Source organism: Podarcis filfolensis (assembly GCF_964270895.1).
Source record: "Podarcis filfolensis genome assembly, chromosome: 9".
NCBI classification, from domain to species: Eukaryota; Metazoa; Chordata; class Lepidosauria; order Squamata; family Lacertidae; genus Podarcis; species Podarcis filfolensis.
The window spans coordinates 7,622,232-7,636,143 of NC_139610.1; the positions used below are offsets into that span (position 1 = coordinate 7,622,232).

At 43.4% G+C, this 13,912-nt stretch overlaps 2 protein-coding genes across 3 annotated transcripts in view; one reads left to right on the forward strand and one right to left on the reverse strand.

Moving 5' to 3' along the window:
• Positions 1-214: 214 nt before the first annotated feature.
• Positions 215-6,758, forward strand: MED28 (mediator complex subunit 28). The gene is made up of 4 exons (XM_083630848.1): positions 215-437; positions 3,274-3,340; positions 4,321-4,433; positions 5,605-6,758. The coding sequence occupies exons 1-4, from the start codon at positions 252-254 to the stop codon at positions 5,800-5,802; spliced, it is 564 nt and encodes a 187-aa protein (XP_083486974.1). The 5' UTR covers positions 215-251; the 3' UTR covers positions 5,803-6,758.
• The window catches only part of FAM184B (family with sequence similarity 184 member B), a 76,111-nt gene continuing 68,686 nt past the window's right edge, over positions 6,488-13,912 (reverse strand). For both annotated transcript variants that reach the window (XM_083630189.1, XM_083630188.1), the window contains 4 exons: positions 13,186-13,293; positions 10,976-11,181; positions 8,399-9,290; positions 6,488-8,143 (listed from right to left, as the gene is read on the reverse strand). In XM_083630189.1, coding sequence (XP_083486315.1) covers positions 9,200-9,290; positions 10,976-11,181; positions 13,186-13,293 — 405 coding nt within the window. In that variant the 3' untranslated portion in view covers positions 6,488-8,143; positions 8,399-9,199. The remainder of the gene's footprint in view (positions 8,144-8,398; positions 9,291-10,975; positions 11,182-13,185; positions 13,294-13,912) is intronic.

Below are 13,912 nucleotides of genomic sequence, written 5' to 3' on the forward strand. Positions count from 1 at the left end.
TAATTTTTTAAAATGATTTGTGGGTTTTCTATATATGCGTGCATAAAACATTATAGATAATATATACTGTATTACAGTAATATAGGAAGGATTGATATAGCTGTAAATAATTATTGATACGTAACACCTAAAGTCCGAATACAAAGGTTCCAAGGCCCCGCCCCCTCCGCTCACGTCACCCCGCCCCGAGCGTCACCGCGTTCCCCAGCCGCGCCTGCGCACTGGCTGCTTCCGGCCTGCGCTCCGTTGCCATGGCGGCCAGCCTGAGCGGAATGTTCGGGAACCAGGGCCCGGTCCCCCCTCCTCCTCCTCCGCCGCCGCCTCCTCCGCCCGTGGCCCCCGGTGTGTCGGGGCCAGCCGGCCTCCTCCCGGCGAACCCCGCGGGCCCGCGGAACCCCAACAGCACCCTCGTGGACGAACTGGAGGCGTCTTTCGAGGTAGGCCGGGGCGGGCGGGAGCCGGAAGGTACCATGATTGTAAGGGGAGGAGGGGGGGGGAATGAACGAAAGTGAGCGGGAGAGGGCCGTTGCCGTGTCCCTCCCTCAGACGGGGGAGCTCTTCGAACAAGAGGCCTTCCTAACCATAGAGACGAGGACAGTGGTAAACAGAGCTTGTCTTTACTTCCGGTTCCTGTTTCAACAATTCCCCCCCCCCCTTTTTAATACGGACATGTTGTTTAGTCGTGTCCGACTCTTTGTGACCCCATGGACCAGAGCACGCCAGGCACTCCTGTCTTCCACTGCCTCCCGCAGTTTGGTCAAACTCATGCTGGTAGCTTCGAGAACACTGTCCAACCATCTTGTCCTCTGTCTTCCCCTTCTCCTTGTGCCCTCAATCTTTCCCAACATCAGGGTCTTTTCCAGGGAGTCTTCTCTTCTCATGAGGTGGCCAAAGTATTGGAGCCTCAGCTTCACGATCTGTCCTTCCAGTGAGCACTCAGGGCTGATTTCCTTCAGAATGGAGAGGTTTGATCTTCTTGCAGTCCATGGGACTCTCAAGAGTCTCTTCCAGCACCATAATTCAAAAGCATCAATTCTTCGGTGATCAGCCTTCTTTATGGTCCAGCTCTCACTTCCATACATCACTACTGGGAAAACCATAGCTTTTACTATACAGACCTTTGTCGGCAAGGTGATGTCTCTGCTTTTTAAGATGCTGTCTAGGTTTGTCATCACTTTCTTCCCAAGAAGCAGGCGTCTTTTATTTTCGTGGCTGCTGTCACCATCTGCAGTGATCACGGAGCCCAAGAAAGTAAAATCTCTCGCTGCCTCCATTTCTTCCCCTTCTATTTGCCAGGAGGTGATGGGACATAGACTTTCAAAAACTATAGACTCGGACATGTCCTGTGTGCAGAGCAGCTTTCGGGCTCACATTGGAGGATTTTCCCCCCTTGTCGAATCCCAAGAGCCAGAAGGGGATCTTGCCCGTGCAAATCCTAAAAACGCTCTTTCTAGCTCAAGTCTTGCATGCCTTTTCTAATTCAGGCCTCATTAATGTCTGACATTATACGTTTTAAGGACGATACGTTGTTACTGTTGCACATTTTAGTTTTTGATTATTTTTAAATTGGGTTTTATAAACAAGAATAATGCTATACAAATCAGCATGCCATGTTTTCTCCTGTCATTTGTATATCACAAAAATAGCATAATAAATGTGGGGAAAGATCCACAACATATGTTTCATTATTAGTGGTCAATGTATAATGTATAAGTTCTTGGTTCATGAATTGGTTTAAACAATTAGGAAGAAGAAGAAAAAGGGGAAAGTGCTCTGCCAAAGCAAACACATGATCACTTTGCAGTGTGCATCACTTGATGGAGGCTGCAGTGTTAACCACTTTCCGGGGGGACAGCTGTTCTGGCCTGTTGCTGCCAAAACAACCAGCACCTTAAAAGATCAATATGCTTGTGATGGCCTATGCTTTTGGGAACAAGGGTCCACTAAAGCAGAGACTAATGTTTGTTAGCCTTGAAGCAGCGTTTCTCAAAGTTGGGCCCCCAGCTGTTGCTGGACTACAACTCCTAGCATCCTGGACCGCTGGTCCTGCCACCTAAGGATGATGGGAGTTGTAGTCCAACAACAGCTGGGGGCCCAACTTTGAGAAACACTGCAAGGCGCCACAAGACCCTTATATGTAATCACTCCCTGTTAACTTTTCAGGTTTGGAGGCTTCGGCTCCTTTGGACTCCTAGCCAAAAATCCTCCACGCATGCACATTTGTAAAGCTAAGCGGGGGCTGTTTGGGTTCCTTATTGGATTGAGGACCGCTTGTTGAGATTTCTGCACTGCGGGGGGTTGGACTAGATGACCCTTGGGGTGCCTTTCAGCGTAGTCAAAAACGAGAAACTATTCCTACTGGCACAGAGTGGCGTTGCTCTGAGACTGGAAGTGGCCAGAAGGGTCATTGTAGTGGAGTGTGTTTCTAGACTCTAGCATTTTGTTTCTCCAGTGGAGCAGCCATGGCCAAACTTGGCCCTCCAGCTGTTTGGGGACTACAATTCTCATCATCCCTGACCACTAGCTAGGGATGATGGGAGTTGTAGTCCCAAAACAGTTGGAGGGCCAAGTTTGGCCATGCCTGCTCTAGAGCCTTTAACAAAAAGTGTGTTCTTGCCTATCAGGTATTTATTGTATCCAGTCCTGCTTGGTTGTTGAAACCAAAAGTGTTTATATGGTTATAAAGTGGTACCTCGGTTTACGAACTTAATCCGTTCCGGAAGTCCGTTCTTAAACCGAAACCGTTCTTAAACCGAGGCACGCTTTCCCTAATGAGGTCTCCCGCGGCCGGTGCCCTTCCACCATTTGGCTTCCGTTCTTACACCGAGGTAAAGTTCGCAAACTGGGACACCTTCCGGTTTTGCAGAGTTTGTAAACCGAATAGTTCATAAACAGGGCTGTTCTTAAACCGAGGTACCACTGTAGTATCTATTAGCCCTGAAGATTCAGTTGGATCTCACAATACTACATTTCATGGCTCCTTCCCCCCACCCCGTTCACCATTCCCCCCTTTCTATATACTTGTGTTTATAAAGTCTCAGTTGATGTCATTAAGGCAGATATAAATCTCTGTCAGTCGAGGAGAAAGATGTTTCATTTATTGGCATGTGAAATAAAAGCCCACGAGTTTTTTCCTAGAAAGCAAAAATGCATTTGATGGTTCAGCATTGCTCATGGGAAACAAGAGGAAGCTGTATACCCGTAACGGCATGTACACTGTGAACGTCCTTCTGTTTCTAGTAATTGCTTATATATATTTCTCTATTTATCTAGGCTTGCTTTGCTTCTCTCGTGAGTCAAGATTATGTCAATGGTACAGACCAGGAAGAAATTAGAACTGGTAAGCCTGTACCTCCATCTTCATTTTAACTTGGATTTTATTTTATTTTGCTGCTTTAGTTTTTATCTCTTGTTGCTTTTTTATGATGTTGCTTGGTTAAATGGTTTTTAAATTGTAAACTTTTTTGAGAGTCCTCTGGACTAATCCAACCAATTATTAATTGCTTAAGGTAAAATAAATTAGATTATGCGAAATCAGTAGGGCTGGAAAGTTGTTCACTCAGTGTTTCCCAAACCATTGGTAGCTAGACCACACCTGGTGCTCCCAATTAGAAGCATATTTTACTTGGGCACATTTTACTGATTATCTTACAGGAGGGCTCCATCAGGGAATCCTGTTGCATATTTATTATTGCCCTTGGGATGATGCTCATACTTACATATTGACATTCTGAGGGACATAGATTGGCAGATGCATCTGATATGCATTGGCTTAAGTTTTCAAGATGTTGTTTAGTCCTCTTTGTGATACAGTTTGTGATACAGTTTAGTCCTCTTTGTGATACAGATGGTGTTACTGTGCACTTAAACTCCATTACTTGAATTCTATAGAGGTAAAACTTCTTATGCATGTGGTAAAATCACACATGTGATTTCTATTCAAAAACTGAAGGATTATTTTTCTCACATCCGAATTTTTGTTTTAATTACCTTTTTCACATGACTCTTTTGTTCAAATGGTTATATTTTTAGCAGACTATGTATACAACATGCAAAGTCAAGGTTCCTATGTATTCTTTATCAGCCCACTGCCTGACTTTGAACATTCTGTTTTTTCCCTTTTAAAAAAAAAGATTGTTAAACTATGAACTACTTTATACAAACCTCATTTTTGCAAGTTTTTAAGAATGCAGTAATTTTAGCCAAAAAATTTCACTTTGCTCGTATCACAGCCTGGTTGGTAACTGGTTTGTAAAGTTATGAATGTTCAATTTTCCTGTGGAATAACTTTAAAATCTTGTTGCTCTCTCTGTGTATTAGGCGTTGACCAGTGTATCCAGAAATTTTTAGATGTCGCACGGCAAACAGAATGCTTTTTCTTACAAAAAAGGCTGCAGCTATGTGTCCAGAAACCAGAGCAAGTAATTAAAGAGGTACGTGCTGGGTTTTCCTCTAGGCTTGAACATGACATCTAAATCTATACACAGAGGTATGACAAAGTAAGCAGATATATGCGGACTGATATTTTGGTCTTTGATTCATTCATTTAGTTCAGTCTTAAATAGATAAAAATAGTTTAATAAATACAATGGAGTTAAATCCACATACAGTTTACTTGGCCAGTAACAGACAGATGAAGGTTTTTTTCCTGTCCAAACAATCTCCTAACTGTATGTGTTCAGATTAGTGCAGCACAATCCTGACCATGGTTTTCACAGCAGTAAGTCCTGTTGAATTCAGTGGGCTTACTCTCAGGTATGTGGGGTTAGGAGTGCCGTTTTAGGGAACATTTGCCTTGTGTAGTAGTTTTAGAACTGCTGGGGGGAACTAATCAACTGTAAAATTTGCAGAAAACCTTGGTTAGAGCATGTTGAAAATTTGTCGTTGGGCCTCCTTCCTGAGGAGCATAATTTTAACCCTGTGACCACACTAAAGCAATTTATGTTTTAATCAACTTTTAGCACGCAGGTGCTGCTTTAAAGTTGCAAGGTATGCATTCCAATATAGTTCATCATAGTTCTTGATGGTAACTAAGAAAAGGACAAATGTTCATTTTGTGTGGAGAGTTAAGTGTAATTGCTGAGCAGCTGAGCTGAGCATCAAGAATGCTCCATTTTGCCTCTGCCATGGTCTCAATGTTGTAAAGATAACTGCAGGAATATGGGCAAAGTACACTAAACACTCAAAATATTATATATGTGCTTGGCGGGAGGAAACATAACTGGATGTTGGAAAATACTGCCTTGCTCCAAGCACTCGTCCTGTATGTGTCTTGTCATCCTTCCCTTTTTCAAAGCTTTGTCCAAAGGTTGAAAGTCTGTTTCAGAGTCATTAAAAGCACACTTAAATAGTAACTCATACAGAGGAAGAGACTGGCACTTATCAAAATCCCTGTAAGAAATGCATTGTCCAGAGAGGGAAATAGATGTTACTTTTTCTTTTGAAACTTGCATCGTACAAATATTTAAAAAGAATATAACCTCTTGTGACAACAGAAAGGATAGCTTGCTGTGAGAATTACTTCTTCAGTTGCATAGGAACAGATCTTACATAAAAGTGATTCCTTGTTGCTTGTAATTTCCTGTGTACCTGTCTCTCCTGTAGGACGTTTCAGAACTGAGAAATGAACTGCAGAGGAAGGAAGCGTTAATTCAGAAGCACTTGGGTAAACTGCGACACTGGCAGCAGGTTCTGGAGGACATCAATGTCCAGCACAAGAAGCCTGCTGAAATGCCTCAAGGATCCTTAGCGTATCTAGAGCAGGCGTCGGCTAACATTCCTGCACCGCTCAAGCAAACGTGAACAACGCAATTGACTTCCTATTGTCTGTACGATGCAACTTCATATGGATATTTTTTAGAAGCATAACAAAATGATGATAAAGCAATTTGCCCTTGCAGGGCTCAGAATGGGGCCTTGGTTTAGGTTTTGTACTTTTATTAATCACCTGGCCCAACAAATTACTTACGGGGCAGACTGAAAGCAAGCATATCTCTGAGCTGTTAAAATGCTTTCTGCTGAAGAAACGACAAATAGGTGTTTTTGAGCTATCACATGGGTAGTTTTGTCGTAGTAATGAATAAGTGTGTTTTTATTTTTAAAACTCCCAAACTTCACAGGTAGTGTGCCATGTGCCCAAAATACAGTGGCTGATCTGTGGAACAAAATATTGGCTGAAATTCAGAGGGTTACTTCAGGCATGCAGTTTGGGGCTAGTGCTTTTGACATTTGCATTGGTGGCTCTGCTGAAAACAGTAGCTGAGCCTTTGGATGTGCTCAAAATAGCCTTTTGGGTCGCTGCTCTTGGTCCTAGGGTTTTTCTTTCTGCTACTGCCTCTTTTCATGGTATAAGAAATTCAACAAAGGGCTCTACAGCACGTAATCTTCTTTTTTATGTTCCTTCTGCCTAAGGGAGGAGAATCAGAGTGGCCACTTTATTATTATTATTATTTTATTTTACAACCTCAATTGCTTTCTTAATGCCTGCCATCACAGCTTCCTACGTATTTTTCTTTTGTGTCTCAAGCCATGTCTTTTCCTTTTGTCCCTGGAAGCATGTCGCTCTAAATTATCTCTTCAAAACAGCACCAGCGTTCCTGTTCAAGGTTCCTGTTTTATAATGTAAGAACAGAAAATACTCATGACATGTATGTAGCTAGGCACAATTTCTTTAATTCCATGGATCTGACTATAAATCAAAAACTACTTTCTCTAGTTTGAATCAACAAAATGATAATAAACCACACATGGGGGGAAAATAGTGCACTTAGTTTTATTTTGATAGCTTCACCAAATGAGTTTTAGGTAATGTTCATTTTTTATTTTGATCACGTAACAATAAGTTTGTCTTATATATACAAAGCACCCTCGGCTTATTTTATTCAGAAAATTGTTTGGCTTTCTTTCAAGTACACTGTTTTGCTTCAGACATTTCCCAAAGATTCTGGTTCCAAATGGGTTTGGTAATCTGACATAGTATATTGACATTGCTGGCTGAAATTATAGGTGTTCTTGAATTTGCTTCTTGAAAACTGAACAGTTTGAACACTAACACTTGGCTTTGATGCTGTATGTATTTAAATGCGACAATCCAAACAATGCAGATGTTCTGAAGTTAGCTTGATTGGATGTTAAGGTAAAGACAATAGAAGAACACTATTTCCTAACCGAGGAAAAGCATGTTTTGTAATCTGTCACTACAGGGCACAGATGCAGCATGAAATATTGGTATCCAAAGAACCATAAAGCTGTTGGTGGATGGGCCTTTGGTCTGATCCAACTGGACCCTTCATATATTCTTATGATACAGAGATACAGTCATACCTCGTGTTGCGTCCGCTTCATGTTGCGTCTTTTCGTGTTACATCCTGCAGCAACCCGGAAGTACCAGAACAGATTACTTCCGGGTTTCGCCGCATGCGCATAAGTGCTAAATCATGCTTCACACCTGCGCAGAAGTGCCAAACCATGCCGCGCACCTGCGCAGACGCAGCGCTTCGAGTTGCAGGCATTTCACGTTATGGCCGGGCCTCCGGAACGGATCCCGTCCGTAACACGAGGTACCGCTGTCCTTGTGTTTCTCAGCTTTCTGGCAAACTGCTTTTGGCACACAGATGTTTTCAGAAGCAGTTCAGTACATGGTATTGGGGTAGGTAGAAGACAATCGTTTTTTAAAAATTTAAAGCAAGCATATAAAATGAGGAGCAGAAGCTTTCCCCGTATGCGGCCTTACTGACCTCGACTCACTAGACCAGGCACCCCCAAACTCTGCCCTCCAGCTGTTTTGGGACTACAGTTCCCATCATCCCTGACCACCGGTCCTGTTAGCTAGTGAAGATGGGCGTTGTAGTCCCAAAACAGACGGAGGGCCGAGTTTGGAGAAGCCTGCACTAGACACAGCAATATTTATGCGCCGTTTGTGCAAATTCAAGGTATTTCTTTTCAAATGGATTTAATATTTAGGCTTCTGACAGATTGGTGCGTGCAGGCAGTAAGCCTGAAAGAAGTGCCTCATGGCCAAGAGTCTGGTGGTGGTTTTAAATAAGTAACTGCCGTAGCCAGTTGACTATATTGTAAAAGGGATAATGCAGAGGTGTAGCAGGGGACAAGGGTACAGGACACTTGCCTGAGCTACGCATCTCTCCTGGGAATGAAGAAGAAGAAGAAGAGTTTGGATTTGATATCCCGCCTTTCACTCCCCTTCAGGAGTCTCAAAGCGGCTAACATTCTCCTTTCCCTTCCTCCCCCACAACAAACACTCTGTGAGGTGAGTGGGCCTGAGAGACTTCAGAGAAGTGTGACTGGCCCAAGGTCACCCAGCAGCTGCATGTGGAGGAACGGAGACGCGAACCCGGTTCCCCAGATTACAAGTCCACCGCTCTTAACCACTACACCACACTGGCTCTCATGAAGTGGTGGGCTTGGGCGCCTGCAGGCTCTGCGATGCCTGAAATGGCAGTGTGGGGCTTGCGTCTCCCCGCCGCCTCCCGGGCCCCCGAGAGGCTGGCTACACTGCCGGGATAAGGCTTCTGTCTCTGAAGTATGAAGTAGGGTAGCATTAAGTTTCCAGCATCGTGACCCTGGTAGGCTGCGCTGCATCTGTGACATTGTCCTCAATTCCTAATAGAGCTGAAGAACATTCTTTGGAGTTGGATATCCCTGCTATTTCAGACTGGAACAAATAATGGAGCTAAAAAAAACCCCATCAGACTAGAAACTGAAGTGTGCCATCACCAAAAGCACAATTTTCAGTGTCACCGTGCATTTGGTATAAATGCAAATACATATAATTTAACTTCTTGCCCTATGTTGCTTTCTTTGTTTACTGTGCTACCTAAATGTGTTTTAGTGTTTCGGGTTGTAATTCTTTTATAAGCTGCGCTGGGAATCCTATTGAACTGAAGCTGATTAGAAATAAAATATTAAGAGGGGTCTTAAATTAACATAAATAAAATAGTATATACATGAAGATTGGTCATATAGAAAGCATTTATTTATGGTAATGTTTCAACCATATGTTTTTTTTAAAAAATCATGTTAATTTCCTGCTGTGTCAAATCAAATTTAATGGTTCTCTCACTAACAAACCTCAAAGTTTATGGTCCTTGTGTTATCTTGCTTATCTTATTCTGCAAAGCACTATATAAATATTTAACATCAACAGTACTATCCATGTAGGATATTCTATAAATAGTTTCTCTCAGAAAGAGAAGTATTTCGTAAACCACTCCTGATGGCGAGGGTCCGGTTTCTGAGCATCTTTGGGTTCTGATGTTTCATTACTTTGCAGCCTAAAGAGAAAAAAAAATACAAATAAAGATATGAGTAAAAAATGAGTTGGAAGATACGAGTAAACGGAGGTTGCAGTAACTGGCACTCTGTGTAACTGGCATTACTATGTAATATTCCCCGTGAACTGGAAATCACTTGGAAGAGAGAAGTTTGCATTTTGAGTCCTGGCCACAGTCATGAGTAGAAGAAGAAATGGCTGCAGAGGGCAAGATCCTTCCCTCTATTTCAAAATAACGCTCTATTCCTAACTGCCAGTTGCCCCGGGACTGCAGAATCGGAAAGGAAGGGTATGCTGGGCACATCTCTTGATAAGAGGGCAATATTGTTGCACTCTTGTAAGCCACTTTAAGGACCATGCAATCAAAATACATGTATAAACAAGGACTGGAAGAAGGGTTTGGTGACTCAAGATATTCCACAAAGCAGTCCAGCTCCACCAGCTTCGCTTTGGCTTGAAGTTCAAGCTACTGTACGTTGAAATATTCCAGAGAGCAAATCCCGTGAAATGAAGAAGGTACGCTGAATGTTCAGCTTGTCTTCAAAAATGACGCAAGAAAGACAGACGTGAGGTTTTACTAAAGCAGCTTTAATATAATCTGTTTTCTGTCAGCAACTTCTTACTCACTGACATCTGTATTTGAATTTTGTTATTCTCAAAATATGTAATATATCTGTGCGTACAGCAGGAGCTAAGAAATAAATTCTGCCACATCAAACCACTATCCCTGTCAGAAAAATCTTATACCAGGAATTATCTTGATCTAAAACGCCACCACCAATGAAATGAAATATTGCATAGGTTGTAATCTTGCTACCTCCTATTTGTTAAAAGATACTGCTATTTGCATAGGCCTTAAGTTACACTTAAGAGTTACACTCTTGTCTATACTGACTTCCATTGATTTTAGGAAGACTACTCAGAGCATGACATAATTGCTTGTGCCCATTTCTTCATATAGGTCATATAATATAAAACACCCAAAAAGGTCAGTCCTAGCACTTCAGAGCTCGCTTGAGTCTCTAGGAAGTTGCTATGGGGAGTTGTTACGGGGAGAAAGACCCAAACTCCCAACACTCAAATAAACCTTGTGTGGTTTGGGGACGGTAGCCATTAAACAGGTTCCAAACAAGCCTATTTTGCTGGCAAACATGTCTTTCTACATAAGCTGACAAATTTAGTGACTGTTTACTTTATTCCTGTTTACTCTCTCATCATCGTTTCTATTCTTCCCCAAAATTCTGGAGCTCCACTTGGTATTCAGCAACAGATTCTAGGCACGGCTGAACTCATTTTACAGGAAGTAACATTTTTGATCTTGTCCACACGACTCATTTTAGAGAGCACAGAATCTTAAGAGTTGGAAGGGGCCCAAGGGCCATCTAGTCCAACCCCCTGCGATGCAGGAATCTCAGCTAAAGCATCTATGACAGATGGCCACCCAACCTCCAAGGAAGGGGAGTCCACAACCTCCCAAGGGAGCTGGTTCTACTGTTGGAACAGATCAGAACGATGTTTTGTTATTGATGAAGTCTAAGAATACTTTGGTTAAATGAACACTAGTGACTCAGAAGTAAATACCAATGGGTTCAATATGGCTTTACTTTCAGGAGGAATGGTATAGGATTGTAGCTTCATTATATAGGATCACAGCTTTCTCCCCGTAAGTACAGACTGATGACTTACCTTGGGGCTGGCTTGGTCTCCAAGACTTGTACTGATGGATAGCACACTCTGACACAGCCAGGATTCTGATCCAAACTTGTAGATTTTGTAATCTGAGGTGGATTTCTCTTAGGCCTTAAGTCACCACTCAGAAAGCTTTTTGCATAGGAAGCTAAATTCGGAACGCTGACAATGCGGCTGGGAGCTTCATTCACTTTCTTCTTCTGCTTTACGAGGAGAACAGAATTGCGTATCTCATTATTATTAATATTTAATACCGTGAATACACCGCCCTATACCCAGAGGTCTCAGGGCAGTTCGCAGAATAAAATAAAAATATAAAACCACAAGCAAAATAAAAACAACAACCCAATAACACACACACCCCCGCCCCACACAAAACCCCACATTTTATAAGGGCATAGGATGTCAATCAAATCAACCAGAGGCCTGGTTAAAAAGGAACGTTTTTGCCTGGCGCCTAAAGGTGTATAATGAAGGTGCCAGGCGAACTTCCCTGGGGAGAGCATTCCACATGCGGGGAGCCACTGCAGAAAAGGCCCTGTTCTCGTGTTGCCACCCTCCGGACCTCTTGAGGAGGAGGCACACGAAGAAGGGCCTCAGAAGATGATATCAGCGTCTGGGTAGGTTCATATGGAAAACGGTGGTCCTTGAGGTATTGTGGTCCTGAGCTGTTTAAGGCTTTATAGGTCAAAACCAGCACTTTGAATTGGGCCCAGAAACTAATTGGTAGACAGTGCGGTTGGACCAGGACTGGTGTAATATGCCCAAACCGTCTTGCTCTGGTGAGCAACCTGGCTGCTGAATAGCTAGTGTTTCTGAACTGTCTTCAGAGGCAGCCCTTGTTTCCTTGTACCTTATGCTTTCTTGTCATTGAATATGATTAAAATAGGTTGTACCCTCTCCTCAAACCCACCTTCACTGCTCAGAATGTAATAACGTTCAAGCACATACGTTCTTCAGCAATATTTACAACAGCCCAATAAAGTAGGTCAGTTTTATCATTCCCCATACAGCAGATGTGAGATTAAGGCTGGGAAGCTTGCCAAAGACTACCTCATGAGTTAAGGGCTGAGGGAAGATTGGATTTGGGGACTTTCCAGCTGACAGTATTTATTGGTTTCACCAATACGGAGACAGAGGCCTGATATTGTAAAATAATGAGTTGCATGCAAAGTTAACTTAGGTCAATTAATGTCAGTGGCTCTACTCTGAGTAAAACTTCATTTACTAACAACCCACAATGTGTATCATTCTTTATTGCCTGGCATTAGGCATATACCATAGCAAAATATGGCTATGAATCCATAATTATTGGTTGCACCTAATCTAATCACTCTGTGAAAGGAAAGAGATATGTGCTCAGAAAACAAGCAGTTGGCTGCAGCTCTGTGCAATTAATATCCAATGCTACTCAAACTCATTGTCTGTTGATTTCAGGGGAAAGTATCACCCATGGCCTTTAATATTATCTAGGTATTTAATCGGGACGCGGGTGGCGCTGTGGGTAAAACCTCAGCGCCCAGGACTTGCCGATCGCATGGTCGGCGGTTCGAATCCCCGCGGCGGGGTGAGCTCCCGTCGTGCGGTCCCAGTAGAGCCAGTGTGGTGTAGTGGTTAAGAGCGATAGTCTCGTAATCTGGGGAACCGGGTTCGCATCTCCGCTCCTCCACATGCAGCTGCTGGGTGACCTTGGGCCAGTCACACTTCTTTGAAGTCTCTCAGCCCCACTCACCTCACAGAGTGTTTGTTGTGGGGGAGGAAGGGAAAGGAGAATGTTAGCCGCTTTGAGACTCCTTAAAGAGAGTGAAAGGCGGGATATCAAATCCAAACTCTCCTTCTTCTTCTCCTTCTCCTTCTCCTTCTCCTTCTCCTTCTTCTTCTTCTTCTTCTTCTTCTTCTTCTTCTTCTTCTTCTGCCCACCTAGCAGTTCGAAAGCACCCCTAAGTGCAAGTAGATAAATAGGTACCGCTTTCTAGCGGGAAGGTAAATGGCGTTTCCATGTGCTGCTCTGGTGCCGGTTTGCCAGAGCAGCTTCATCACGCTGGCCACGTGACCCGGAAGTGTCTGCGGACAGCGCTGGCTCCCGGCCTATAGAGTGAGATGAGCGCACAACCCTAGAGTCTGTCAAGACTGGCCCGTACGGGCAGGGGTACCTTTACCTTTACCTTTAGGTATTTAATCATTTAATATACTTTTGTTTGTATTACCTTTGCAATAGGAGTCAAACACGTAGCGGGGTTTGTGTTAAAAGAAAAGGACCGGTTGCGACATGGTTCTGTACTGGGCAAAAGTGAATGTTGAAGTTTGCTTCCGTCCTGTCAAGGAAAAAACGTGCTGGTTATATAAATCATCGGCTTGAATATTATTTTAGAGCGCTTAAATCAAAGCCCCTGAAGAAGTCTGAACTGAAAAATGAACACAGTCTGAAATGATTAATCGTGTCCTCCCTTAAAGAGGGCACGTGTTGCGGTGAGACCTGGCAACCAAACCCTGTGTTGTGGGTGGGTACGTTTGGATAGCCACAACATTGGGTTGGTAGGTCCCTTGATGCAGGGTTCAATCAGGTCAATGGGATGCAGGCTAAACGGATTAAGGGATCTATATATACCTATGCACGTGACCCAGAGCTTCCTCTTTCAGTGTGTGCATTGGAACACCTGCCCACCTCTCCCTATATTTAGGGCTATGCACTTGACCTTGCTATGCCGTCATCTGTCGTCTGTCGTTGGGACAGGGGCATGGCAGGAATTTTCCCCACTTGGCTGACTAGCTGGTGCCATTTGGGTTTCGTCTGCCGCGTAGCAAATCGTCACAACTTGTAAGGTTGAGGATAGGCTCTGGTTCAGGTGATAGGGATGGGAGAATGCTCTCGCCATCCCTATGTGAAGGGTATTCCGTTAAAGGAATCCAGGGACTTGATGGTTTGGTCAACCC